Here is a 26,099-nt window from a genome sequence, read left to right on the forward strand (position 1 = left end):
AAGTAAATGTCTTTCTGTTTCAGTATTTGTGATATGCGGGGCCCCCTTGCCAGGCTACCGGGGTGACCTTGCCCATTGAAACGACAAAATCAAGCTGTATTTTGCAGGCATGGGCATCTTCAGAAATATTTTGAGCTGAGAAGTGACATAAGACAGCTGAACTTTTTGCACCCAGAGTACAGTTGGGTATGAATGAAGACATGAGATCTAGTCTAATGTCAAAAAACAGTATGGAGTAGTGATTAAGTTCACGTGCTCCGCTCTGGTCACCTGTGGTTCACCAGTTCGGATCCCTATACACCACTAGTGAAGTCATGCTGTATCGGCATCCCACATACAAGATAGAGGAAGACTGGTGCAGATGTTAGCTCAGTGACAATCTTCCTCAAGAAAAAAGAGGAAGATTGGCAACAGATGTTAGTTCAGGGCCAATCTTCCTCACCAAAAAAAAAAAGCAGCATGTGTTCTAGAAGATTCCTGGGCATGAGATCTGCTGCCACTTCTCTCCCTTGGCCCTGCATATTCACTGTCTCATCTCCTGGCAATCTTAAAATAGGTTCACGAGAGCTAGTTAAAGATTTCATGACTGCTGGACAACAATTTTCATTTGGTTATTGTTTTTAAGTTTTAATTATAAATCTCTCCTGGGTTATTTAGGGAAAAAAATGTGTGGAGAAAATGGTCTTTCAAGAAATAGTCACCACTGGGATATGGTGGTCCATAGTTTAAAACAGATTTTACTGTTGTCTTTTGAGGTCGTTCAGATGTCTCAAGAGGCTCAGCTTGTTTGTCCTTCTGCTCCATAATTTAAACCAAAACAAGGCCATACCAAGGCTCAAAACAGAAGGATGGCCCCCTTCAAGGTTTCAGACAGAGTTCATATAAAGCAAAGTTTGCTGAATCTGTTTTTAAGCTGTTTCCGCTTTCCTGGGGTCTCTTATAACTAAAGTAAAGGTCCATTTTCTTCTCCCCTCTCCAGTTTTTATTTTTCTTGGGAGCTCCTCATTATTTCTGCTAGCCTATAGATTCTTCACACCATTGTGGCCCCTTCTTCTGACCCAACATTCCTTTATTTTCCATAAAGAAAAGAGCCTTTCTGTGTTGGGTGGGGATTACTCTTGCCTAACCAGTACCCCTCTCGGATACTGGTTGGAGTGGATTACCACTCACAATGGAGTAATAAATCATTGTCATTAAACAGAAAGCCATTTTGTCTTTGAGTAAATTCACATCATGTTTGCAAAGTTAGACACACCAAATTCAGGAAATGCAAAATGTATGTATACTTTCAAATGAGCTAAATTGTACATGCTAAAATATATATACTTTTTTCCCAGTTAAATGATAGTTTGGCTTTAAAAATGTATCCTTTACTAATTAGGGAATGAATTACTGAAATTAAAATACCTTAATAATTCATATTTTCATATTTTTAATATTCACCATTCCCATGGTTTTTTGCATTGAAGTTTTTTAAAATATTGAGGATCCTATTGGGAACTGAGATAATAAAATAATAATGATGAGAATAGAGAAATACGGTTTTGGTGGGAATCACTCAGACATAACAGAGGAAGGTCTGCATTTTTTCAGTCTCTCATCTTCCACGTTACGCAAGTCCACTTTATTTATGTCCCTCTCAGTTGAGCTTTACAGATATTTTCTCATATGTTTGTTTATAATTTTTACTTTTTTCTCTGTTTCCCATCGGACAGTAAGCTCCTTCAGGAGTCTGGACAGCCAGAGAAAGAATTTAAAGCAAGAGAAACCAAATGCTGTTTGAGAACACTTAATATCTGAAGTGAGTAGGGGAGAAGTATTAAAAATATAGCTAACGTGGGGCTGGCCCCAGGGCCGAGTTGTTAAGTTCGGGTGCTCTGCTTTGGCGGCCTGGAGTTTGCTGGTTCAGATCCTGGGCGTGGACCTACTCACTGCTCATGAAGCCATGCTGTGGCGGTGTCCCACATGGAAGAGCTAGAATGACTTACAACTGGGATATACAACTATGTACTGGGGCTTTGGGGAGAATAAAAGAAAAAGAGGAAGATTGGCAACAGATGTTAGCTCAGGGCCTATCTTCCTCACACACACACACACAAAAAATATATATAGCTAATGTGTACTCAGATGCTCCAACATCAGACATCTCAACAAACACTGGATGCCACAATGTGCCAGCAACTGGGGGTTCAATTAGGATGAAAATAAGGTTACCGTGCTGAAGGAGTTTTCATTCCATTGGCAATTGCTACATTCACAGAAAATTCCAGTTGGATGTGGTCTGTTAACTACCCATGTGCATAGAGTGTTATTGGGACACAGACGATTCAAATAAGGTGAAATTAATTGTAACAGTCATTCATCGAAGGCATTTTGGCTATTATTATAAAAATCATTGCTTTTTTTTTTTTTTTGAGGAAGATTAGCCCTGAGCTAACTACTGCCAATCCTGCTCTTTTTGCTGAGGAAGACTGGCCCTGAGCTAACATCCATGCCCATCTTCCTCTACTTTATATGTGGGACACCTACCACAGCATGGCTTTTGCCAAGTGGTGCCATGTCTGCACCCGGGATCCGAACCAGTGAACCCAGGGCCACCGAGAAGCAGAACATGCGCACTTAACCGCTGCGCCACCAGGCCGGCCCCAAAATCATTGCTTTTAAGAGTAAGCAAGTGCTTATAAGAGGAAATTATTGGACTTTTAAATAGTCTTGGGGCTGAATATTTACAGTAACCATCGGGTACCCAACTTCAAAACCAAAAAGAAAGTCAGTCAGCTTCAAAGGAAGAAAACATTAACTTGATAGTTTTCACACTTTCTTTGCCCCCACTGCCTTACTTTGAACCCAATCAATATAACAGAGGTAAGTGAAGCAAAGGACAGGCACAAAAGCCACACCAGCTCCCACTGCACTGTGACCTCCACTTTGACCCCAGGAAGCTAAAGAACCAAGGCACCCAGTTAAGAGTCACGTCCTACATCAACCACTGGTTGAAAAGGAAACTGGGTATTTGGAACCAATTCCCCTGTCTTTGTTATCTGACTTGGTATCACATATTGGCATTAAAATAAAAATTTATCAGTTTGCAACATTTTAATTAGAAGCTCTTCAGTTTGATCAGTAAAAGTTATAATGAACTGTTTTTGTTTTTATTTAGCACGTCTATCCATTTGCTATAGTATTGACGACCTTATTGAGCACAAGAACATGGCTGAGAGGAAGGATTAGGCTGCAAAGAGGGCGTGGGGAAGAAAAGTGAAGGCATCTGTGGGGCCTGAGAATATTGAGAAAGCTTTTGTGTGTATAGATTTTGAAGCAAGTTGCTCTGACTTTGGAGATGACTGCCTTAGAGAGTGGTTTTTTTGCTTATTTGTTTTCTTTACTTTTCCCCTTCCAGTTCCTCGAAAGGATGGGAATTCAGGATATTTATTCTCCCTTGGTTATGTTTCTTTCTAAACATTATCTAAGCAGTCCAAATTCTCTGTGTAAGGAAGCACCACACCTGCAGAGCTGTTTAGTCATGATCTTATGTGCCTAGAGACCAGGTCACCCAAGCTAGTAATTTCTAGAGTGTGTGTTCCAAGGTTTCCTAGACTGAATATCAATCTTACTTAAGAAGATGAAATGAATAATCCCAAATAAAATTTTATCAATCAAAACAAATGAAGTTTAAAAAAAAAAAACCCAGCAATCCTTGGAATGTAAGGATGTTTTTGACCCACTAGAAAAATATCACGGATAAAAACATGAATACATGCAATGAACTCCATTTCCTCTTGAAACCTCAGTGAAGTGACAGTAAAGAAATAAACAAAGTATAAACCCACAGGGACAAAGAGAATGGCGAAGACCTCAGTGGGCAAGAGATGTCAGTGTTTTTTAGGAGATGAAACTGATTAAGGAGGGCAGTGACTCAACAAAATGGAAAGTGAAAATGTACAGGTCTGTGGAGGGAAATGTGATCGAGAAGAGAGGAATCCTCCCACAGCGTTTCTGAATGGCTCATGCGTTAGAGTCACCGGGTTCTTAGAAGGTGGAGTGGGGCAGGAATGAGCTGAAAGCAGTAAAGTGATTGAAAGCACGTGAATGGAGAGGTTGCACCTCTAAGTCCCTTTCTCCATTCCAGCAAGAGACAAAGGTTTATTTTCTGGAGTCATTAAACTAAGGGAGCTCCAGACTCCAGTGTACCAGGGAGGACTGAGGAGTGACTGTTTCCTGGGAGAGGAAATGAGGGAGTGAGGAAGGAAGGAAGGAAGGAGGAAAGGAAGGAAGAAAGGAAATGAATTAATCGTATCCAGCATTTACTGAGTGCTTACCATGTGCCAGGCTCTCTTCTAAATATTCTATATGTATTAATTCACTTGATCTTCCTAACAACCCACCAGATTGGAGAGTAAATGTACAAAAGTAGCCGAGACAACTTTTAAAAAGAACAAAAAAGTAGGACTTCCTCTACCCAATACTAAAACATACTAAAAAGCTATAATAATTTAACAGTATGGCTTGGAAGCTGAAATAGACATTTTGGGTTAATGAAACAAAAGAATATAGAAGTTGACCCTTATGAATAAGACCGAAAGATATGATTAAAAATTCAAACCGGAGGGCTGGCCCCGTGGCCGAGTGGTTAAGTTCGCGCGCTCTGCTGCAGGTGGCCCAGTGTTTTGTTGGTTCGAATCCTGGGCGCGGACATGGCACTGCTCATCAAACCATGCTGAGGCAGCGTCCCACATGCCACAACTAGAAGGGCCCACAACGAAGAATATACAACTATGTACCGGGGGGATTTGGGGAGAAAAAGGAAAAAAATAAAATCTTAAAAAAAAAAATTCAAACCAGTAGGGAAAAAAATAAACAATTCAATAAATGCTATTGGGACCATTGACTATATACACACTTGGGAGGTATAAGTTCCAGATGAATCAAGGATAAATCTAACATTAAAAACATGTTTATGGGGCCGGCCCCGTAGCCAAGTGGTTACGTTTGAGCGCTCTACTTCGGCAGCCCAGGGTTTCACTGGTTTGGATCCGGGGTGCAGACATGGCATCACTCATCAGGCCATGCTGTGGTGGTGTCCTACACAGCACAACCAGAGGCGATCACAACTAGAATATACAACTATATACCCAGGAGCTTTGGGGAGCAGCCGAAAAAAAAAAAAAAGACATGTTTATGAACTTGGACTAAGATAAGAAGGGCCTTCTGAAATAAGACTTACTTGGCAAGACACTGAGTGTGTGACTTAGAGCACATTATTTAGCTTTCTGATGTATTGTGTTTTTGGTTTTTAATCAATAGAATGGAGATGATATAGTAGAATTATTGTGACATTTACTCTCATCTGGCAGAGTATAAATCTCATTTGTTACATTACACTTTGTGGTTTAGTAATTGCATCCAATTCTGCATACCTCAGCCCTCTGGAGGTACTGAAATTTTATTTTTCCTGCTGCTATTAACAACATATTTGAGTCTAATATGCAGAAATTCTCCCTATGTTAACTCCTCTATCTCAGCATCTCTAAAGTGACAAGAAAATTTTCTCCTTTGACATTTTTGACAAGTTCTTAACCTACTGACATGACTGCTTGTGAATATATGGTTATATATGCCTGTACAAAAACAGCAAAAGATGGATGAATTCTGAATACTCTTAGATTTTTATCCTTTTGAGATCAGTTCCAATAAGAAGGAAATTATTTGTTCTATCTAACTTATTGGGCCCCTTTTGAGCATTTTCTCCATTCCTTTGCAGTAAAGAATGAGAGCTTTACCCAGTGGAAGTAAAAACATTTTAAAGTCGTTTTTTTTCCAAGAGCAGTAAGGTAAAAAGACAAAAGGTGCTTCACTGGTACAATGGTTATTATTGGTTGGTTGGCTGTTTTTTCTCTAGCCAGATGACCAATTCTATGACAGAGTAACTCTATGTCTGGATAGAGATTCTCAGCTGCAAGTGACAGAATCCAATTTAAACCAACCCAAGAAAATTCCTAAGGGAATGAATTGGCTAGAGTAGCTGGAAAGTCTGAGGCTGGATGTAGCTTCAGGCATAGCTGGATTACATAGGTAAGGCCTGACCCCACCTGATCTGTCTGGAATGCACTCCCTCCCAGAAAGCGCTGAACCAGCAAAAGCAACAACCGTCCACAGGAGTCACTGAACACGGTTCCCGGTTCAGCAGGCCGTACGTGTGGTGCCTATATTATCATCTTCTCCCTTAGGTTTTTGTTTGGGTGAAGGGATTGCAAGATTCTTGCTTGGTCCTGAAGTCGAGTGTCTGGAGGATATCTGCTTCAGTTTCTTTAATGCTTTTCCTTAATGAGGCTAGAAAACAACTTGCCTGCTGTTTCCTGTTCTGCTTCCATGTTATTCTATTCTGATAGTCACTATGTAACACTCCATATTTTGTATATTGTGTGTGTGTGAGGTTTAGTTGGGACAGAATGATGTGTCTTACAGAAGCATTGTGAAAGTGAATGATCATAACCTCTAATGGGATGTGAGTGAAAAATCTTCTAAACATGGTTCCGGGTTTCATATTCTCAGAACTGTGGAAAGTTCCTGAGGCTTCACCGTTCATGTCTGAAGGTTGAACTGCAATAGTTCTTGACCCGTGGCCTGTTAGAATTACCCTGGACATGAGATGAGGGACAGGCCCTGCTGGTAGGGAGTAATCTCTTTGGGAACCAGAATCTACTTGTTCCCCACTGCTATCACCAGGGCTTGTTGGCACAGCTGAAAAATGCTTGGGCCACTCCTGGGTCTTCCATAGCCCCCTCCATCCCAGGAAAGTCCAGGACTATGACCGTCTTCTCCAATTCCATCTGCCTCAGGGGAGGTTCAGGCACCTTCTATAGTTTTTTGTTCCAAAATTAGATTTTCTTTGTCCTCTCTCCATCCCTTCCATCCCCTCTCTACACGTGGGCCCTCCCTCTCAGCCATTAGAATGCTTTGTCTCCAGCACAGTAGCCGCAGAGTGGCTCTTGGTAACCATAGGCAACCATGAATCTGCACTAGCTATTTGTTCTATATTTGTAAGGCGCACTCTAGCCACTAGCTGGGTAGATGGGAAAACATGCTTTAAAGGTTTTCTTGTACAGTAAAATATCGTCTTCCTTTTTCTTTCTCCCTCATTTTTTTTTAGAACGACCAGGCCATGGACGAGATGCAGATAATTGGAGGCGATGATCTTTCAACACTGGCTGGAAAGGTTTGTTAATGTAACTCTGCTCAGCACGCATTGATGTCTTGATGTCGTGGGGAAATCAGTGACCTTCATTTCAGGTCAGCACTTTGCAATACACTTCAGACAGTCTCCGGAGTTTGCTAATTCATGCAAATAGATGTGTGAATCTTTTTAATGATTTCTCCTTTATAAAACACTTCTTTTATAATGCTTCCAGGACATGATGCAGACCACATCTTTCGTCTCCAAGCTTCCTTCCAATCTTATTTCAGACAACGTCTCGTGACAAAACCCCTTGGCTCTCCTGCTTCTCTTTCTTGTCTCCTCACTCATTCAGGTACCTCCTGAAAAGGAAGCTTTTTCTTTTCTTTGTCCACTTTTTGTCTGTCATCTATGCCTCAGCACCTAGGCAGTTCAGGAAGACATTTAAACAGCTTTGTTGAATGTACAAAATTTGGGGAGGGAATAAAAAAGGACTTCTTGACAGCACATTTTTCAGCCCTTTGCCTTTTTTCCCTCATATTAAAAAGAATGTACCCTTTAGATTAGGGGACAAACACCTCTAATTTTAACGTGGCATTCCAAACCTGCCTGTGCTTAATAAAGTGAAAAAACTGTTTGGATTCTGACATGAATATATACATTGGAAGGAAGAGTTGTTTCATAAAGCAGATGGTCTTTGTGGAAATGTGACCTGAAATGCAAGTGTTGCTGTGAATGAAACCAACACAGAATTTGATTTTGTTCAGCTCTCCGGATGTATCTTGTATTCATTATCCCTGAACGACTTCAGCTTTCTAAGTAAAACGGATCAGTCTGTCACACAAGCTTAATCTCTCGTATTTGTGGTTGTTATTGATATGCAATGCCAGGATGGGGAAACGGAATAGCAGACCCATTTAATAAAAATACATATAATAACATTCGGAACACCATAGTGCCACAGGACTCGAACTACAAAACAGCGCACTTCCCTCCACTCTGAAGACGGCATCATTACATCCGAGTGTTAATCTACTAGTAAATTATGTTCCATAGGAATTAGAATTAACTCATTGATCCTAATGTATCACTAGGCCACCATTTGATGTTACTCCATCCGTGCATAAAATAACATCCTATAAAGCTAAAATACTCAAAGAAATTTCCAGAAATTCGTAACTTTTAATGACCCTGGAGTGCTCTTTAAATGATTTTATTTTAGTACTTTCTTGTATGACATTGCCTTCCGGGTTTATTACATGCGAGCAATATTGTACCTTCTGCTTTTAGCATGGAGTCTATCAAAGTGGCAACTCCAAGAATCCCAAATGAATGCCAAGAAAAAATTTGCACATAGAATTGTGGTCCTTCTGATGTGGGCTTGGCGAGCCAAAGAGTACAAAGAAAGATTTCTTGGACTCTCAAGTTCTGGTAGTAGTGTTCCTTTATTCAGAGAATAGCATGGGGACAGGACCCATGGGCAGTGAAGGGCTGCAAGGGGACAGGACCCATGGGCAGTGAAGGGCTGCAGGCATGGGGACAGGACCCATGGGCAGTGAAGAGCTGCAATGTGTTGAGGGTTAGAGCTAAATTTATAAGGCACGGGTACATGATTTATTTTTACCAGACAAAGTAAAGATGATGTAAAAAGTCACTAAAATGGCATCAGTGCAGATGGGGTCTGGTTATTGTGTAGTCATATAACCTTAGATATGAACTGGGTCATATAGATCGGCATGTAGGCCAGGACACCTTGGGCTTCTCTCCCTGGGGCAGCCCTGATCCACATCACTTCTCTCCTTCCTTCTGAGATCATCTTCTATTTCATTGTAAAGTGATTTCTCTCTTAGGTGAGCACTGGATATTCCCTGCCTTTAAGAGATAGAGAGGAGGCTGAGGAAAGGGTAGTTTCTTACTGGGAGTGGAATGAGCAGAAAGGGTGACAGCCCTGTGACTCAGTACCCCCTCCTACAATCACTATAAAGACCCCATAAGAAAGTAGAGATCATGGAAGTTCAGTTAGGAGATGGAAAACCAGCCAGCAGGAAGTACAACGAGGAATCGGCTTCACCTTTTTGCTAGCATGTCAAATGATCCTTCCAGGTTACCAGGTGCTATTTCATGGGATCTTTGCACTCTCCATGCGTGCATAGATGCTCTTCTATATATGTTTAAGCGTGCACCAAGTAGAACCCCTTGGACTTAGAACGCACTGGGTAAATATTTCTAAGATGAATCAACATCGATTAGCCAGGTTCTCAACTGTCACAACAGCTTACGTTTAAAGACTCTGCGGTTCAGGGTGCTAGGCTCGCATCAGAAGGGAATGGTTAATGAGCCAGTGCTTTCAAATGTATCTTGAATCTGCTGCCTTCCCTCCTTCCCTATGGAAATCACCCAAGTCTACGCCGTTGCTACTCAAAGTGTAGTCTAGGGCAGGGCTTAGTAAACATTTAGGTAATAGCCAGGGAGTAAATGTTTTAGATTTTGTGGATCATATAGTCTCTGTTGCAACTATTTAACTCTGCTGTCTTAGCATGAAAGCAGCTGCAGATAATATGGAAACGAGGATATGGCTGTGTTTCAATAAAACTTTATTTACAAAAATAGGCAGTGGGCCAGATTTGGCCAATGGGCCATAGTTTGCCAACCTTTGGTCTAGGAACTAGCAAAGTCAGCACCACCTGGGAGCTTATTAGAAGTGCAGTATCTTGGATCCCACCCTACATCTACTGAATTAAGTCTTCATTTTTATGAGATCAGTAGGTGATTCCTATGCACATTAAAGTTTGAGAAGCACCGGTCTGCTAGGGCGAGGCCACCACTATCCCACCTCTGAGCTGTTATGACATCCTAACCAGCCTCCCTGAACGTCTGCCTTTGCTTAACTTTTGCTACTTTCTAAGCCGTTCTCCAACAAGCAACCAAAGATCCCTTAAAATACAAACTGGATCACATCACTGGCCTACTGAAGATCTTTCAGCGGCCTCTCAATTAGGGTTGTCAGACTTAGCATAAAATAAAATGAAAAATAGGATGCCCAATTAAATTTGAATTTCAAATAAGCAATGAATAAATTTTTAGTATAAGCGTATCCCATGTAATATTAGGACATACTTAGACTAAAAAGTTATTTGTTATTTATCTGAAATTCAAGTTTAACTGGGTGTTCTGTGTTTTACCTGGCAACCCCACTCCAGTGCTCTGAGACTACAGTATAAACTTCGTACGACAGCCTGTAAGACTTGTGTGATCTGGTTCCATCTCCCTCCCCACTCACCCCTCTTCACAGTCCTATAACCACACGGGCTAAGCTCCTTCCTGCAAGACCTTGGACAAGCTGTGGCCTCCACCTGGAATCCATATCCCTCCTATACTTCAGGCCTCAGCCTAAAGTCTCCTGTACAAGGGAGGCCTTCCCTGACCCTGTCTATGTTGAGCACATGCTCTTCCCCTGTAAGCTTCTCCCGTTCCCCGTTAATCTCTGTATCGGTACACTTGTTTTCCGCTGGAGCCCTTTCCACAACTTGCAATGTTTACTTGGCTTATTTTTTATTTGCCTGTCTCCTCCACCAAAATGGGAGTGTGATGTGGGCAGAGACCATGCCTGTCTCATTGACCATCGCCACTCCAGCATCGTGAACAATGCCCGGCCGTGACATGTCAGAATATTATTTGGTGACTGAGCAAGTACAGGCTCCTCTTTCTCTTAGATAGAAATCAGAAAGAAGTTTCCAATTAAGTTTGGGAAAGGAAAGATGTGGCAGAGGGAAAAAGTAAATAGAAGCCCACCTGGTCACACCAAAGGACACATCAACCAGCTGGTTTAGGTTTGGATGAGAAAGGTGTCGACTGAGAGAACATTCTCTGTAGAAGCAGAAGGGCTTGGGTGTAACCAGAGATTCAAGGGGGGACTGAGTTGGGGAATGCTACACGCATGGAAGTGGAGAAGTGAAAAAATTTCCCTTCGCTTTTGGAATCTCCTTTTCCTTAAACAGTTAAAGGTGTTCATATGGCCTGCCCTGCTCACCTCTTCTCCAGCCTGTCAGAGAGAGGCTCTCCACTGAGTTTGAGAGAAGCTTAAAAATAAATTTTGGAGGCTCTTCTAGAATCTTTCCATCATGCAGAATGTACACCAGCTGGACAATAACTTAAAAGGAAAAGGCACCCAGCAATGAGTGGAGCCTCTGTTTAATGGTGTAGAAGAAAGTCTGAAGCCACAGTAAATGCCTGCATTGAATGCAAGGGTTGTTGCAGGTCATCGTCTTGACTTCTCCCTTCTCATATCGTCATCATACGATTTCTCAGTCAAGAAATGTACACTGAAGTTACATTTATCATTATATTATTTCTCTGCCATGAACTTTTACACATCTTATCTTATTTAATGCTCGACACCCAGGGAAAATCTCCAGGGGTCTTTCCACACAAATCTCTTTCCTTGAGCTAAAGAAATCCACAGAAGGAACCATTCCTTAGGACTGTAATTGTCTTAGAGAGCACAGGGTGAGGTTTTACTTGGGACCCGGAGGTCTGGGACAGAAAAGGGAGGAGGAGCATGGATTGGAGGATGAAGGGAAGGAAGTAGGAGTGTCAGAGGACGGGAGTGGACCAGTATGACTGAAGGAAATTACTAGAAAATAGGGAAATCATAATTTTGAAAACTGGAAATGTAAATTGGATTTGGTTTGTAGAATACATTGAATGTCTCAATAAAGAGTTGAACTTGCTCAGAAACACAAAGAGGAGCCACAGAAGTTGTGGAGCAAAGGTGACATCAGGAAGCTGTGTTTTAGGAAAATGAACCCGACAGGAGGGGAGAATCAACAGAAGGAAGGGAGACTCCAGGTAGAGAGTCAAGTTGGGAGGCGGGGTGGGGGAAGCAAGCTCCAGCACTGGAACCACAGCAGCAAAGTCGGAGTGAAAGAGGAGTAGCCTCTTCAAAGGAGAAGCTGCGGAGCTCACTGATTAAATGAAGGTGGCAGGGTTAGAAAGGGCTTTTTTAATCAAATTTGTTTATGAAAGAACTTTTAAAAACATGAGAAAATAGCTCACATGTATAATTTTTCTGTGCATTATAAACCTTATAACTGTACTATATAACTTCTTAAGCCCTCTAAAGAAATGTAAGTTAAAATATTTAGAAAAAGGAAACTCTATGCAGCCTCATGTACCCTTCTCTTTCTTTCCTTTTTTTTTTTTTTGACTTTTCTTTCTCTCTTTCTTCCTTTCCTTCTTTCTTCTTTTTAAAGCAAAAGGAAGGAAGCTCACAGGGAGGCTGACTGAGTCATGGTTCTAAATAGGTCATGGCTGTGGAATAAAGGGAGCCCTCGACGATTAAGTGAAATGGCCTCTTCGGCTCACAATGTTAAAAGCATTTTACTTGGGGTGTTTAAGCTGTCTGCACAACGTGCTCTCCGGCTGATTTTTTTCAAAGTTGATTTAATCCTGGCACTTCATAAAATGCGTGTATCCATTAAAGCAAGAAGATTTTATTCATGTTCAAGAGAAATCTCTGAAAGGATGGAATAAAACCAAATGCACAGAAACAGGCCCAAATCTGGCAACGGGAAGACACAGATGTGCAGGTTAAGTGCAAGATTTTGGGAGACATGCCCCACACCCCCCCCAAATAAGTTTCTAATCAAATGCCAGAACGAAGCGCTGGAACCTGCCAAAATTTTCTCCTTGGCTGCCTTAACTGTTTAAATCATTCCTTTTTATTGCATCTGCCTAGGCAGAGCACAATAATGGAAATGCCCACTGACTGAGGATTCTGTCAATTTTGTGAATTATCACATAAAGGGAAATGCTGAACTACATTCCTTTCTCCATGGGGTTTATATTCACACTCCCACTCACACTCAGCATCCACAATCAGCTTATCGTCACCACTGCCATTCCTCTGCTTGGTGTGACCACAGCCACAAAACCCCGCTGCTGAGGATTAGACTGTGGTGTGCTAATCATTTTGTGTTTTAAAAGACTAAAAGTAGCAATAACCTATTTAAGAACATCGTTTAGATTTCTATCATTCTTTCCCTCTTTCTTTTCTTCTTCTGTTTCTTCCTTTCTTTTTCTTTAGGGAACTCAACGTGATTAGCTTCCATCAGGATCATGCAATAGCAAAGAAAGAACCCACTCCAGAGATTCCCCAGAGAATCTTTGCCTGCGGCCCCCAGGCTGCAGATTTTACTGGCTTTCTGGAAGGAAATGAGCGAGGTGTGATGAGATGACTAAGACAGTAACTGGCAAACATCTCAGATTCAGTGATCAGAGTTATCAGATTGGAAATGTTTAGGAGACACAGTGCATTCTGAAAAAATTCCCAAGGCTGCCCACTCCAAACAATGGGAATTTTAGAAGATTTCTTAGTGTAAAATTAAAAGCAGTAGACATTAATTATAGCTCGGTTAAGACAGAATTGTACATCGTTAAGGAAAAAATGGAGGAGGTGTATCCAAAGTAGAGTGAATTAAAGGAAGTGAAAGAAATGAGGTCAGAATTATTGATTTGTACCATGGCATTTCTTGAATAGCGACCATATACTGGTCTCCATGTTGTGTATTGATTGTATAAAGATGAGTTGGTCTTTGTCCCATAGCTCGTGGAGTTAATCTTGGTACATTAAAGTGTAAAGAGATTAATTCTCATAGACACTAGTGAAAACACTTCCAAAGTTGGGCTAGTCACTTTCTCTCTACTCTCGGGCTACTTCTTCTCTTGCATGGCAGAGTCAGGCTTCCAAAGGTACTCAAGGCATCCACTTATGTTGAGGTGGGCTTTTCACACAACAGGTAGGCCACTGAAAATCCAGACAGTAGCATGTTACAGTAATGACAGAATTTGAAAACATAGTGTGATGTTCTGTCAAGGAAAATAAATATATATGTAATGACTGCTCTGTCTAACTCACTAAGGAACTCTAGGTGTCTGCATAGTTCCCTTTCAATAGCAGATGGTTTTTCTATAATAGTATTCCCTTGCCCATCATTTATGAGCCCACTAAATAATTTTACTATTTTTTTTATTGATGCAAAGTACTGGATGTTATATTTATTCTTGTTAAAGTTCATCATATAATTTTTTTTTTAATTTTTTTTCGGGTGTACATCATATTTCTAATTCTGTGTACATTACATCACGTTCACCACCCAAGCACTAATTATAGTGCATCCCCTCACATGTGAGCCTAATCATCCCTTTTGCCTTCCCCTCCTCCCCCCTTCCCCAATGGTAACCACCAGTCCAATCTGCAATGCTATGTGTTTTTTGTTGTTGTTGTTGTTTTTATCTTCTAGTTATGATTGAGATCATATGGTATTTGACTTTCTCCCTCTGACTTATTTCACTCAGCATAATACCCTCAAGGACCATCCATGTTGTCACAAATGGCTGGATTTCCTCATTTCTTATGGCTGAGTAGTAGTCCATCGTGTATAAATACCACATCTTCTTTATCCATTCATCCCTTAATGGGCACGTAGTTTGCTTCTATGTCTTGATTATTGTGTATAATGTTGCAATGAACATAGAGGTGCAAGTATCTTTATACCTTTGTGTTTTCAAGTCCTTTGGATAAATACCCAGCAGTGGAATAGCTGGATCATATGGTAGATCTATCCTTAATTTTCTGAGGATACACCATACTGCTTTCCATAGTGGCTGCACCAGTTTGCACTGCCACCAGCAGTGAACAAGGGTTCCCTTCTCTCCACACCCTCTCCAACATTTGTTTTTTCCTGTCTTGTTAATTATGGCTATTCTGACCGGAGTGAGGTGATACCTCATTGTAGTTTTGATTTGCATTTCCCTGATAGCTAATGATGTTGAGCATCTTTTCATATGCCTGTTGGCCATCTGTATATCTTCTTTGGAGAAATCTCTGTTCAGATCTTTTGCCCATTTTCTAACTGGATTGTTGTATTTTTTGTTGTTGAGCTGTATGAGTTCTTTGTATATTTTGGATATTAACCCCTTATCTGACATGTGGTTTGCAAATATCTTCTCCCAATTGTTAGGTTGTCTTTTCATTTTGTTGATGGTTTCCTTTGCTGTGCAGAAGCTTTTTAGTTTGATGTAGTCCCACTTGTTCATTTTTTCTTTTGTTTCCCTTGCCCGGTCAGACATGAGACTTGAAAATATGTTGCTCAGACCAATGTCAAACAGCGTACTGCTATGTTTTCTTCTAGAAGTCTCATGGTTTCGAGTCTTACATTCAAGTCTTTAATCCATTTTGAGTTGATTTTTGTGCATGGTGTAAGGGAATGGTCTGCTTTCTTTCTTTTGCATGTGGCTGTCCAGTTTTCCCAACACCATTTATTGAAGAGACTCTCCTTTCTCCATCGTATGCTCTTGGCTCCCTTGTCGAATATTAGCTGTCCATAAACGTGTGGGTTTACTTCTGGGCTCTCAATTTTGTTCCATTGAATTTTACTTTTTTAATACTGTTTATAACTCAGGGAGTTCTTTGTGCTATTACGGATGTCATCAACCCCCTCCTTAATCCTCCAAAATCCTCTGAGAAATATAGTTAAGCCATAATTAAACAATGTGTTCCTTGTAATAATCCTTCCAAGAAAGAAGAGCTTGCTAAAAAAAAGAATGATTATTGCCATTTAAAAAAAACGACTGGAAGATGATAGGAAAAACAATTAGGAATTCCAAGAAAAGAATAAATGAGCTCTGAAAGGAAATATAAAGGTAGTACACTACTTGACTCTTCAGTGGGAAAAAAACGTAAGCAGTACGAGAAGATACAGTTGTAACAAAGTAGCTGCATTGAGGGATGGGGAAAGGAAGTGAGGTAGTGTAAAAGAACGAAATTCTCATCTATTATAGAATATAGTAAATAGATGATGTCTAAAATTGTTAAATTGAGAAATAGAAGAACAGAAAAAGAGACTATTCTAAATTTAAAAAGAATTAAAAAGCCAATGCATGGTCTTAGATTGGACAAACCAACTACACAGGCTATTTTAAGGACAGTGCATAAAATTTATATACGTATTAGGCTTTATATATTAAGATATTATTGTCATTTTTGTTAGATGTGATAATATTTTGGCTATGCATAATGAAGAATATCATGGTAACTTTAATCTGTTTTAAAGTACATAAGATAATGTATTTTAAAATACATTAAACAGGCACACGTCGACATTTGTAAATCTTTAGACTTTTCTATTTGATTTCGAACACGTGTATGCATTACCTTGACTTTAAAAATGTGTTTAGGTAATTTTGACAAGATATGCTTGGATTAGTATACATCCAAGTCCCACTTCTCAGCCACTACTGTATCTTATAGTTGAAGCTAATCTTTTCAAAGATGACTCTTGTTTCGCAAGGTCCTGAACTTTCAAAAACCAGATTTAATTACATTCAGTGCACTTTACTTAATTAGGCAAGCATGCAGACTAACAGAGTTTAGAAAGGTTTTCCATTATAAGATTGAAACAAAAAGAAATCGTAAACTAGGAAATTAAATTAACCAAGTCTTCTCCAAGTCTCCTGGTTGGTTAATAGGCATGGTTGGTAAGCCTCGATCAAACTAAAAATGCACATCCTAACTAACTGCTGTGGGTTGATGGTTAGGATCATAGCATATGTGTTCAGAATCCCAGGGAGACTCCTCTTTCAGTGTGATTCTCAGGGTAGAGAGGATACTGTGAGCATGACCTACTTTACAAATGGATAATATCTTACATTTTAATGATAAAATTAAGATTTTTTGAAATGGATTTAATGAATAAAAATACCATACCTGAGAGAAAAACACTTTCAGAAAGATATTTCTGCCTAAAAATGCATTTGGCACATATAGTAATATGGTACAAATTTAGAATTTTTGGTTAGTTGGTTAACATTTTTATTATTTTAATCTCTTTTGCGTTAGATAAGTAAGATACCTAAGGTGTAAGGCTTGATCAAGTTTTTAAAGTATTATCTGAATCCTAGGGATCAATGAAAAGTCATCTAAAGAAAGACACTGTTACATTGAGGGAATATTCGCAGTATTTAGTTAATTGGAACGGCATATTAACACAGTCTTAATTTAACACCGATTTTAAATTGGTGGGATAGTATTGACATGTAACTAATCCATTTAAGTGCTTGATTTTAACTCATTAATGAGGATAATCAGTTATTATTCCTTCATTCAACAAATAATTACTGAGCATCTATATGCAGTTATTGATGCTGGAGACTGAGAATACAGTAGTGAGCAAGACGTACCTGATTCCCAGTCTCATGGAATTTGTAGTCTAGTGGAGAAGACAGCAATCAACTAAGAAATTAAAATGAAGCATCATCCGTGTTCTTAGGGGGGACATGGATGAATATCTCGAGAGCACGTGGCAAGGGACATAACCATTTCACCAAAAATATAAACCAGGCCTCTTTCAGCCCTCTCTCTAGCCCACTCCCTTCCTCAGGGTTGAAAATCAGAGAGTAAATACAGAATCCCCAGTGATTTTCGTGGCTATGCAGGAATAGGGCTGTCCCAGCTGAATACATGATCCTCCTACAGAGCTCTGTCTTCATTAGCGATGCAGTTGATTTTGGCTTGTTTTTCTGATAAACTCTCAGTAAGCTTTGCATCCCAAAGAAGGCTGCGTGGGGCACTTGTCAGAATTATGGAGGTGGGATGGCTCTATGCATAGCTCTTCAGGCAGTTAACAGGGTCTAAAATAAGCCTGCTCCTAACCTGAATATAGATACCAACATGGCAGCACCAAGTAATTCCAGAGAGACTGTTAAAATGAATCTGGAATAATACCTAGATTACCTCTGAGCATTTGGGTTAGATGGATGGGGAAGGACAAGCTAAGTGAATTGCAAAATTCTAACTATAAGCAAAATGTGTGTTTATCTTGTAAGCCAGATTTGCATTATATTCTAAATAATTGGGTTGTTTGTTTTCTTTAATTTCAGAATGTCCTCATTGTTAAGGTAAGTTGACCCTTCCGTACCCACATTTGGAAATTGAAAGAATCTAACAGTGAGTTTTTTGAAATATAGAACTTGTTATCAAATTGGCCAAGGATTTATTGAATTCCCACTGTGTGCATGAGTCTCCAAACTTACTGAACAGGAGACAACTAGAATCACTGACTTGAAATAACTTAGAAAGAAAGCTTTGCAATAATACTTGTGTGGTACCTTATCCTTTTTTATATCTAATTTCACGCGTGCCTAAGTTGATTCTTATACTTATTTGTGAATCGACATTTTTACAGAAGAGGAAACTTGCACATGGAACCAAATTTATTTAATGATAAAACCAAGGTTAGAACTCTCTTCATCCTTAATTCAGTGTTCTTGCTGATGACCCCTAACGACTTTGAGCAATTCCACCTTCAGCATCCAAATCATAAATACAATTAATTTAAAAATGCAATCTAAAGGAAAGCTATGATTTAATTTAATTAGTTTTTCTATTAAAAGAAAGAAAAATAGAGAAAGAAAGAAGGAAAGAAAACAAAGAAAGAAGAAAAGAAAGGAAGAAAGGACCCTATGGCTGCAGTGGATTAACACAGCAAATGGCCATGTTTCGTTCAGGAGCACGTCTGTCTTATCAGCTGGCAAAAATTCAGGAGAGCTGTTTTCAAGCTTTTGTTACACAATTGACTGTGTATGCCGTGTGTATCTGCAGTTCTTCTGGCTCAGACATAACCCATGATGTAGACGCCCTAGCCAAATGAATTGCCCAACCCAGGCTAAATTCAGACCTGTTGTTCTGATAATCAGCTCCTGACAGCTGATTTCTGTCCCAAGGACAATAAATTTCTGCGGCCCATTCTCCTCTGATTGTGCAGCAGCTCGTCAGCAGAGATGAACCTCAGCTCACTCCAGCCGTGCGCCCTCAGAATTCACGGGCTGTCACCAGCTGCTGCCCAGACACATCTCACTTCCCAGCCATAGAATCCCCTATTGAGTGGGGAGGGCAAGGGGGAGGTGTTTATCCATTCAGTGCATTCAGATGTACATCCCATGTCCATGAAAATTCATGTGTCCCATATTGTGTTACATAACCTCAGGGCCAAATTTAGTCCTTGAATGTGCGTGCATGAGTCCAAATGTACTCAGCGAGGAGTCCCACGTGCTTTCTAAAGGCCGAATTTAGCCTTTCAACACAGCTCAAGGATTCAAGGAGGAAATATTCACCAATATATTCCCCCAAACCCAGCTTCCAGAAAGAAGCACCTGTCTAAAAATATAACCAACTCCTCCTCCCATTTTGACTCCAATTTGATGGCAATTCTAATTATGATGCATTATTAATAAAGAACATAATCATCTGTCTGGATGAAAAGTCCATTATGCTGCCCAAATGCATTTGGTTGAATTTGTCTGTCCTCTTTGCGAAGGATCTTGTTGGAACTGGGAGGACCATGAAAGCATTGCTCAGCAGCATAGAGAAATACAAGCCCAACATGATTAAGGTAGCCAGGTGAGTTGGACATTCACATCATCGTTGTTTCTGTCTTTCTGGACAAGCCCACGAGGGATGCTAACATAGGATGCTGCTTCCAAAGAGTAGGGTCTATTCCAAACCAGTGACCCTTTGCCCTGGGGTGTTGTGGGTTGGCCGCACTGAACACATAGCCCATTTGACTGCTAGCAGGAGAGACACGACAGGGAAGAGGACATGCTTTGCTGTGTGTCTGAGCCCCTCTTTATGATGCCTCCATTAGCTGTTTCCAGGAGCAGCTGGCTGAGCCCAGGTGCCAGGGCACCCCCCTCCCTTCCTTTTATCCAGAATCCCTGATGTGGTGCTGCAGGAGCAGGACCATGAATTTGCTCAAGGGAAAAAAATACGTATGTTAAATACATACTTTAATGATGTTTGATTCTATTTGCAGTTCACAGAAATGTTATCTGGATCACTAAAGCTTTCTCTTTTTTTTTTTAATGGTAGTTTGTTGGTGAAGAGAACACCTGGAAGTGATGGCTTTAGACCTGACTGTAAGTGTTTTTGCTTTTCGTTTGTTGGTTGGTTGGCTGATGGTGTTGTTTTGTGTTTAAGAAATTCCTGTGTGCCCTTTATAGCAGAAGTTATAAAGGTTTGATAGTCCCACCAATTCCCTGCGGTCTCCCCAGCCTTCCAAGGGAAGATAGGACCCTTTACAATGAGGGTTTTTAATTTTCTAATTTGCATCTTTGTTGGGTGCATTGGATATTTTTATTTTTAGGTTTTCTATAGCACCTTAACTCCGAAGATCTCAGCTAATAGGTTTCGTGAAACCTATTAGAGTGTTAGAGTAGAGGGAGACCCGACCCAGTAGACTGGCTCCGATGCACAGGATTCCTGCCTTGGCCGCTGTCCCCTCCAATCAGACATGGAGAGGCCCTGTAAAGGTTTGGAGGGACTCTCATACTATCTCCAGGAACTGGTACCAGACAATGCACAATGCTGACCTTCAGCAAGCCTGAATTTTAGCACGCAGAAGGGGAAATCCCAGACATCTCCCCACCACCTCCAAACAGAAGTTCAACAACACGGAGAATTAGCAGAGCACACAGCTCTAGATCCCTTCTTCACACTTGCCTCCAGACGAGTGTTCTGGAGGCCTTGCCTCAGCTAGGGTGCTCTCCTGCCTCCTCCTCATAATGTGAATAGTTCTAATGCCAGAAAGGATGAACAAGCAGCTTGATTACTTATTAGTCTAACACTGGAGGCAATTTTTTTTCCCTTGCATACGCAGACTTCAGCTTGATTTTTATAACTTACATTTGCTCTAAGGTCTCTGGGATAATTTGGCTACAATTCTCATCAGCAAGCTGAACAAACATTACTGCCAGAGAAGCATGCTATGGATGGGTCATGTGCCAGTGACTCTTTATTCTAAAAACAAGTTTCATTCTCTGCTGGATGTATTCAATCTAGAGCATGTCAGTTCTGGGCGGATAAACCCAATAGTGTGTTTGTGTGCAGTTCCTGGCTTGGGGAGTATATTCAGGATGTAGGTAAGGTTGGACAAGCTTTGTAAATAGTAGTCTTCTAAGGAAATAATTAATGTAAGATTGGTGTATAGATAAAACTTTGAAGTTGAAAGACGTTCGCTTCAGACATATCCAACTAATTACAAATTTCTTGTGTCATTGATAGCAACAACATTAATAAAATAATAGCAGCTGACGCTAGTAAGAGATTATGAGGTATCTGACACTGTTCTAAGAGCTACACAGATATTAACACATTTAATCCTCACAACATTCCCCTAAGGTGGGTGCTGTTGTTACATCCATTTTGCAGATGAGGAAATCGAACACAACAAGGTGAAATAGCTTGTCAAGTTCACGTAGCTGTAAGCGTAGAGTCAGCATTGAACCCAAGCAGTCTGTTCCACTTGCTGCTCTTACTCTTTCATTCCACCTGTAAGTAACATCTAGAATTGCAACTGTGAGTGTAGGAACTGCACCCACTCACCAGCTAGAGATAGGCTCTCTGATCCCTGACTGGTCTCCTCTCCCACTGACCCATCGTCCTTCTTTGATACCATGACAGCCCTGAAGGCTTTGCCAGGCTGAGTTGCCACGCCTCTTGTAAGGATTGCATTGCTCACTGTAAAATCATTGTCATTGTTACAACCAGGGTTTCCTGGCATTTACTAAGATTCTTTTAGCTGGCTCAGAATCTCTGTTTCTTCTTTCTCTCTGGATTTCTGAGGCTCTGAACTTTTTGTTCCTTTCCCATAATTGACCCTTTCCGATATGCTCAATGACATCTTTTATACGCTCCAACATCTTTTCTTCTGTTCTTGCATCTCCTCTTTGAATATTTTCTCAAGAACCTGCAGTTTGGAGGGATTAAATGGGCTCCTTAACAGTGACACATAATGCAATCCCCTAGAAAATAAGTCCCACACCTCTAGTACATACTGTGAGCAGCAACCAGTTGGTTTCTCCATGTGAAAGCATTTTTGGTCATAGGGATCAAAATGGTGGTAAGCAGTCTCCATGGAGATAATTTTCTCCATGCTGTATGTCCATTGGCTGTACCAAAGTATAGTTTCATAAAAGTAAGCAAGTACATCTCTCATCTGCAATACTGTAAAAAACTAACATAGGGGCCGGCCCCGTGGCCGAGTGGTTAAGTTCACACACTCTCCTTCAGCAGCCCAGGGTTTTGCTCGTTTGGATCCTGAATGCGGACATGGCACCGTTCATCAGGCCATGCTGAGGCAGCGTCCCACATAGCACAACCAGAGAGACCCACAACTAGGGGAATATACAGCTATGTACTGGGGTGGGGGGGGGGTTGGGGAGAAGAAGAAGAGAGGGAGGGAAAAAAAGAAGATTGACAACAGATGTTAGCTCAGGTGCTAATCTTTAAATAAAAAAACTAAAACGTAGATTCTAAAAAACTGGAAAGAATTTGAAAAATTGTTGGACTATAGGCACAGTTATCCTGTTTCAAGACCTCTGAAGCAGGAGAGTTATTGTCTGTTCCTGAAAGATCCTTTTCAATAAATTCTTCTTTTGCTTGACCTAAGTATCTCATACTGCATTTAAATCCATTTCCTCTCATTCTGCCCTCAACAGAGATAAAGACCTAATTAAGATCATCTGCACTGTAGACTCAAAGACTAGCATTAGAATAACCCTTAGGATTCTCTTCCTCAAGCTGAGCAATCCCATTTCCTTTCATCTTGTTGGCCAGGTTTCGCTTTCCAGCCCTTTATCCAGCCGAGGACACTGAGTACAGTGGGAGGATGGCTTCCTTGTTGCAACAGCCTGTGCACCTGCTCACATATTGCCATCTTGTAATATGTTCTGTGTGAACTGTGCCTTGTGCTTTTCAAAGCGTTTCCTTTGGCATTATGTCGTGGGATGCTTCTTGGTTTGGAACCAGAGGGCTACATGACTAACGAGTGCATACTTCTTGTTATCTCCTGGGTTGCCAGAGCCCTTTCTCAGTGCTGTCTATATAGCAGGAACGCAGCCATTCTTCACTGTGTGTTTGCTTGTTTGTCTTGTCTCCTCTGGTCCAGGTTCTATTGGACTCATCCTATACATTGGTTATCACTTTTCTCGCTTGCTCCTACCTAAATGCAATATCCTCCCAGTTTAAGTGCCAACAATAGCATGTGGTGGCTTTATACTTGTGTTATCTACATTTTGTTTCTTTTTTTTCTGTCTCCCTACTCAGATGCTGGATTTGAGATTCCAAACTTATTTGTGGTGGGTTACGCCTTGGGCTACAATGAATACTTCCGAGATCTGAATGTAAGTCTCGCGTGCCAATCCCTACTCCATTTTCACAAGAACTTAACAGTGACATAAATTTAACCAATTATTGAGATAGTAGTAATGATAGCTGCTGCTTCTTGAGTATCTTCTGTCTCAAGAATATTCTGGGCACTTTGCATTCATAATCTCAATTCCCACCACTACTCTGCAAAGGTATTAGGGCAATGGAAGCAATTATGAGTATCTTTTTTGTAGTAAAGAAATAAGGAAGCAAAACCAGAATTATGGCTTGATATTGATTTTTCCCCATAGTCACTGACTATGCCCACCCAAACATAATAATAATCGATGTTCTATAAACTGTTTCGTGTCAGTGCTTGAAATCTAGCAGGTACCAATGACAGTGGCATGCAGCTCATAACTATCGCCCTTTAGGGGAGATAGTTTCAACATATAGACATGGACCCCCAGTATAGACCCCCAGCTGTGTGACCCTGACGAGTGCTGAATGACCCAGAGGTAGGCATCTTACCCAAAGCGGACCAATCAGTCTCTCTCTCTCTCTCCTAAGAATTAGAAACTACAAACAAAAGTCACAGAGACCAAAGGTTTTGGGGCTTAGCCCCTGTAATCGCAGTGCCCCAGAGACAGCACCCACAAGCACCAGGGACTGACGTCTGGAGTTACCCCGTTCCTGCTTTCCAGTTGCTTCGTTGCTCAGCTCTTCCTTCGCTTCTGTGAGCTACCCCAGTATCCTTCCAATAACCCCCGCTTTTTTGCTTACGTTAGCCTGACTCCGTTTCTGTCGCTTGCAATCAAAATATTCCTGACTCATTTCTTGCTACCCGACAGGGGTGGGGTAAGAGTCAATATTGTGTTTACCATAGTTCTCCATTCGCCCTTGAGGTTGTAATTGTACCGGTAGGACATTTCTGTCTCCACCATGGCTAACCATACTGCCCCCTCAGCATTTCTCATTGTTACAGACCTAGGGAGCCAAATTCAGAAAAGAACTCAAAACTGAAACAACGAAGAAACTTTTGTTAAGCATTTGAATGGATCTCTTTAGATTTTACATACATATATGTGCATGTGTTCAAATGTATGCACATACACATATAAATGCATACGTATATATTTAAATGAACAAGTACAACCAAGTACAAGAACAATAACCAAGCTATTATTGCTGCATCACATTTTCTGCACCTCATATTTTGTTAAGAAACTGAAGCATTTAAATCCTTTCCTGTTGCAGCACATATGCGTGATCGGTGAACACTGCAAGGAAAAGTATCGAGTCTGAGGAAGTCACTTCTCACCGTCGAATCTCCAGATCGCGTCAGCCTTACAGCTACACTCAGGAAGCCAGCATGTAAAGTTTGTCTCCCCAGGCCTCTTCACTCAGCAGGAAATAAAAGAAAAAACTGTCTTAATGAGAGGGCTTTCTTTTCTGAGATTATAACATAAAGAGTAACAAAGGTTCTTAAGGAAAAGAAAGCAGTGCTTTTCTGTGACTTGTTCCAAATCATACACTCCGCCTTGTGACTCATGGGTTCTGCCACCTTCACCCTCCTGAACTATACCTTCTTTTGTTTTGATACAGTCATCATGCTTGATTACTGTACCCCACCTAGTTACTCAAACATTTTTTACTTAATTTTTTTTTTTACACTCTATTTTGGTAATATTTTGCAATCTTAAGAACCTAGAAGCCTTTTAAGTGAAGCTCTGAGCCCATCTACTGGGAATGCAACTAGATTCCCATACTAAAAAAGGAGGGAAAGGACAATTTAATATAAATTTCTGTTTGCGCGTTTCTGACAGGCCGTTATTATCTGCTTTGACAAAGCCTTTCTGAACCGCAGCGTACAATGAATCTTAATGAAGTTATGAAATGAGCCTGCGCTCAGTGCCATTGATTGGAGCTTCCGGTATGTGATAACGGTATGTCATGTATGCATGGATGTACTCAACTGTGTTTAATACTGTGAATTTTAATTAGAAAAATACAATGGCAGCAAGGCCCCGGTTTCTAAGCAGCATCCTTTTATTCACGTGGGACATGAGCAAATGGCAGAATTGGCGGGGAGGGGAAAGTGTTTTCAGTGCTCAAAACTAAGCAAGTATAAATTTTTCCTCTTACTTCCATCATAGGACAAGACACTATTATGTATTATCCTAAAGGTTAATGCAGAGGTTGAATTATTTTTTCAGGTGGCCTGATAAAATCGATCACACAATCCAAACCACTATAGAAAACAAGCTGACTTAAAGTTTTTTCTGCATAACATTTTTTCCATCTTCACTGTTTTATGAGATGTTTTCTGATTTGTGAGGATTCTAATTGAAAATAAACTCAAGTGCCAATAGAGCTGTTTTTTTTCACTTCCTAAAAAGAACAAATGCAAAATAAATAACTAAGCAGCTCTCGTTTGGTTCTGAACCGTATGTGGCATATTGTTATCAGGTTCTAGCTTCCTTTAAAGTAATAAAGAATAAGAAACCTTGTTATGTTTCATAACTGCTTACTGTTTTTTCTTCCGCCTCCATATTTTTTATATACTTTCAGCCATTAAAATGTGTGTGAGCCAGTAGCTTAAATATACTACTGCATATATCTTTCCTGTGGTTTTATTTTTGTTAACCTGGAAAAAATCCAATATATACACCAGTATAAGCAAACAATTAAGTTGGGCTTGATCTGGCACTTTTCTTTTTTTTT

The 26,099-nt window shown here is 40.5% G+C and overlaps 1 protein-coding gene across 2 annotated transcripts in view; it reads left to right on the forward strand.

Annotated features, from left to right (window-relative positions):
• PRTFDC1 (phosphoribosyl transferase domain containing 1) overlaps positions 1 to 25,898 on the forward strand; it is an 84,262-nt gene extending 58,364 nt beyond the window's left edge. Inside the window, exons 4-9 of one of the 2 annotated variants that reach the window (XM_046679921.1) lie at positions 7,151 to 7,216; positions 18,113 to 18,130; positions 19,549 to 19,631; positions 20,100 to 20,146; positions 23,334 to 23,410; positions 24,633 to 25,898. In XM_046679921.1, the coding sequence (XP_046535877.1) occupies positions 7,151 to 7,216; positions 18,113 to 18,130; positions 19,549 to 19,631; positions 20,100 to 20,146; positions 23,334 to 23,410; positions 24,633 to 24,680 (339 nt within the window). In that variant the 3' untranslated portion in view covers positions 24,681 to 25,898. The remainder of the gene's footprint in view (positions 1 to 7,150; positions 7,217 to 18,112; positions 18,131 to 19,548; positions 19,632 to 20,099; positions 20,147 to 23,333; positions 23,411 to 24,632) is intronic. The other variant, XM_046679922.1, reaches the window with a different exon arrangement.
• The last annotated feature ends 201 nt before the right edge of the window (positions 25,899 to 26,099 follow it).

Source organism: Equus quagga, chromosome 12, assembly GCF_021613505.1.
Source record: "Equus quagga isolate Etosha38 chromosome 12, UCLA_HA_Equagga_1.0, whole genome shotgun sequence".
Taxonomy (NCBI): domain Eukaryota; kingdom Metazoa; phylum Chordata; class Mammalia; order Perissodactyla; family Equidae; genus Equus; species Equus quagga.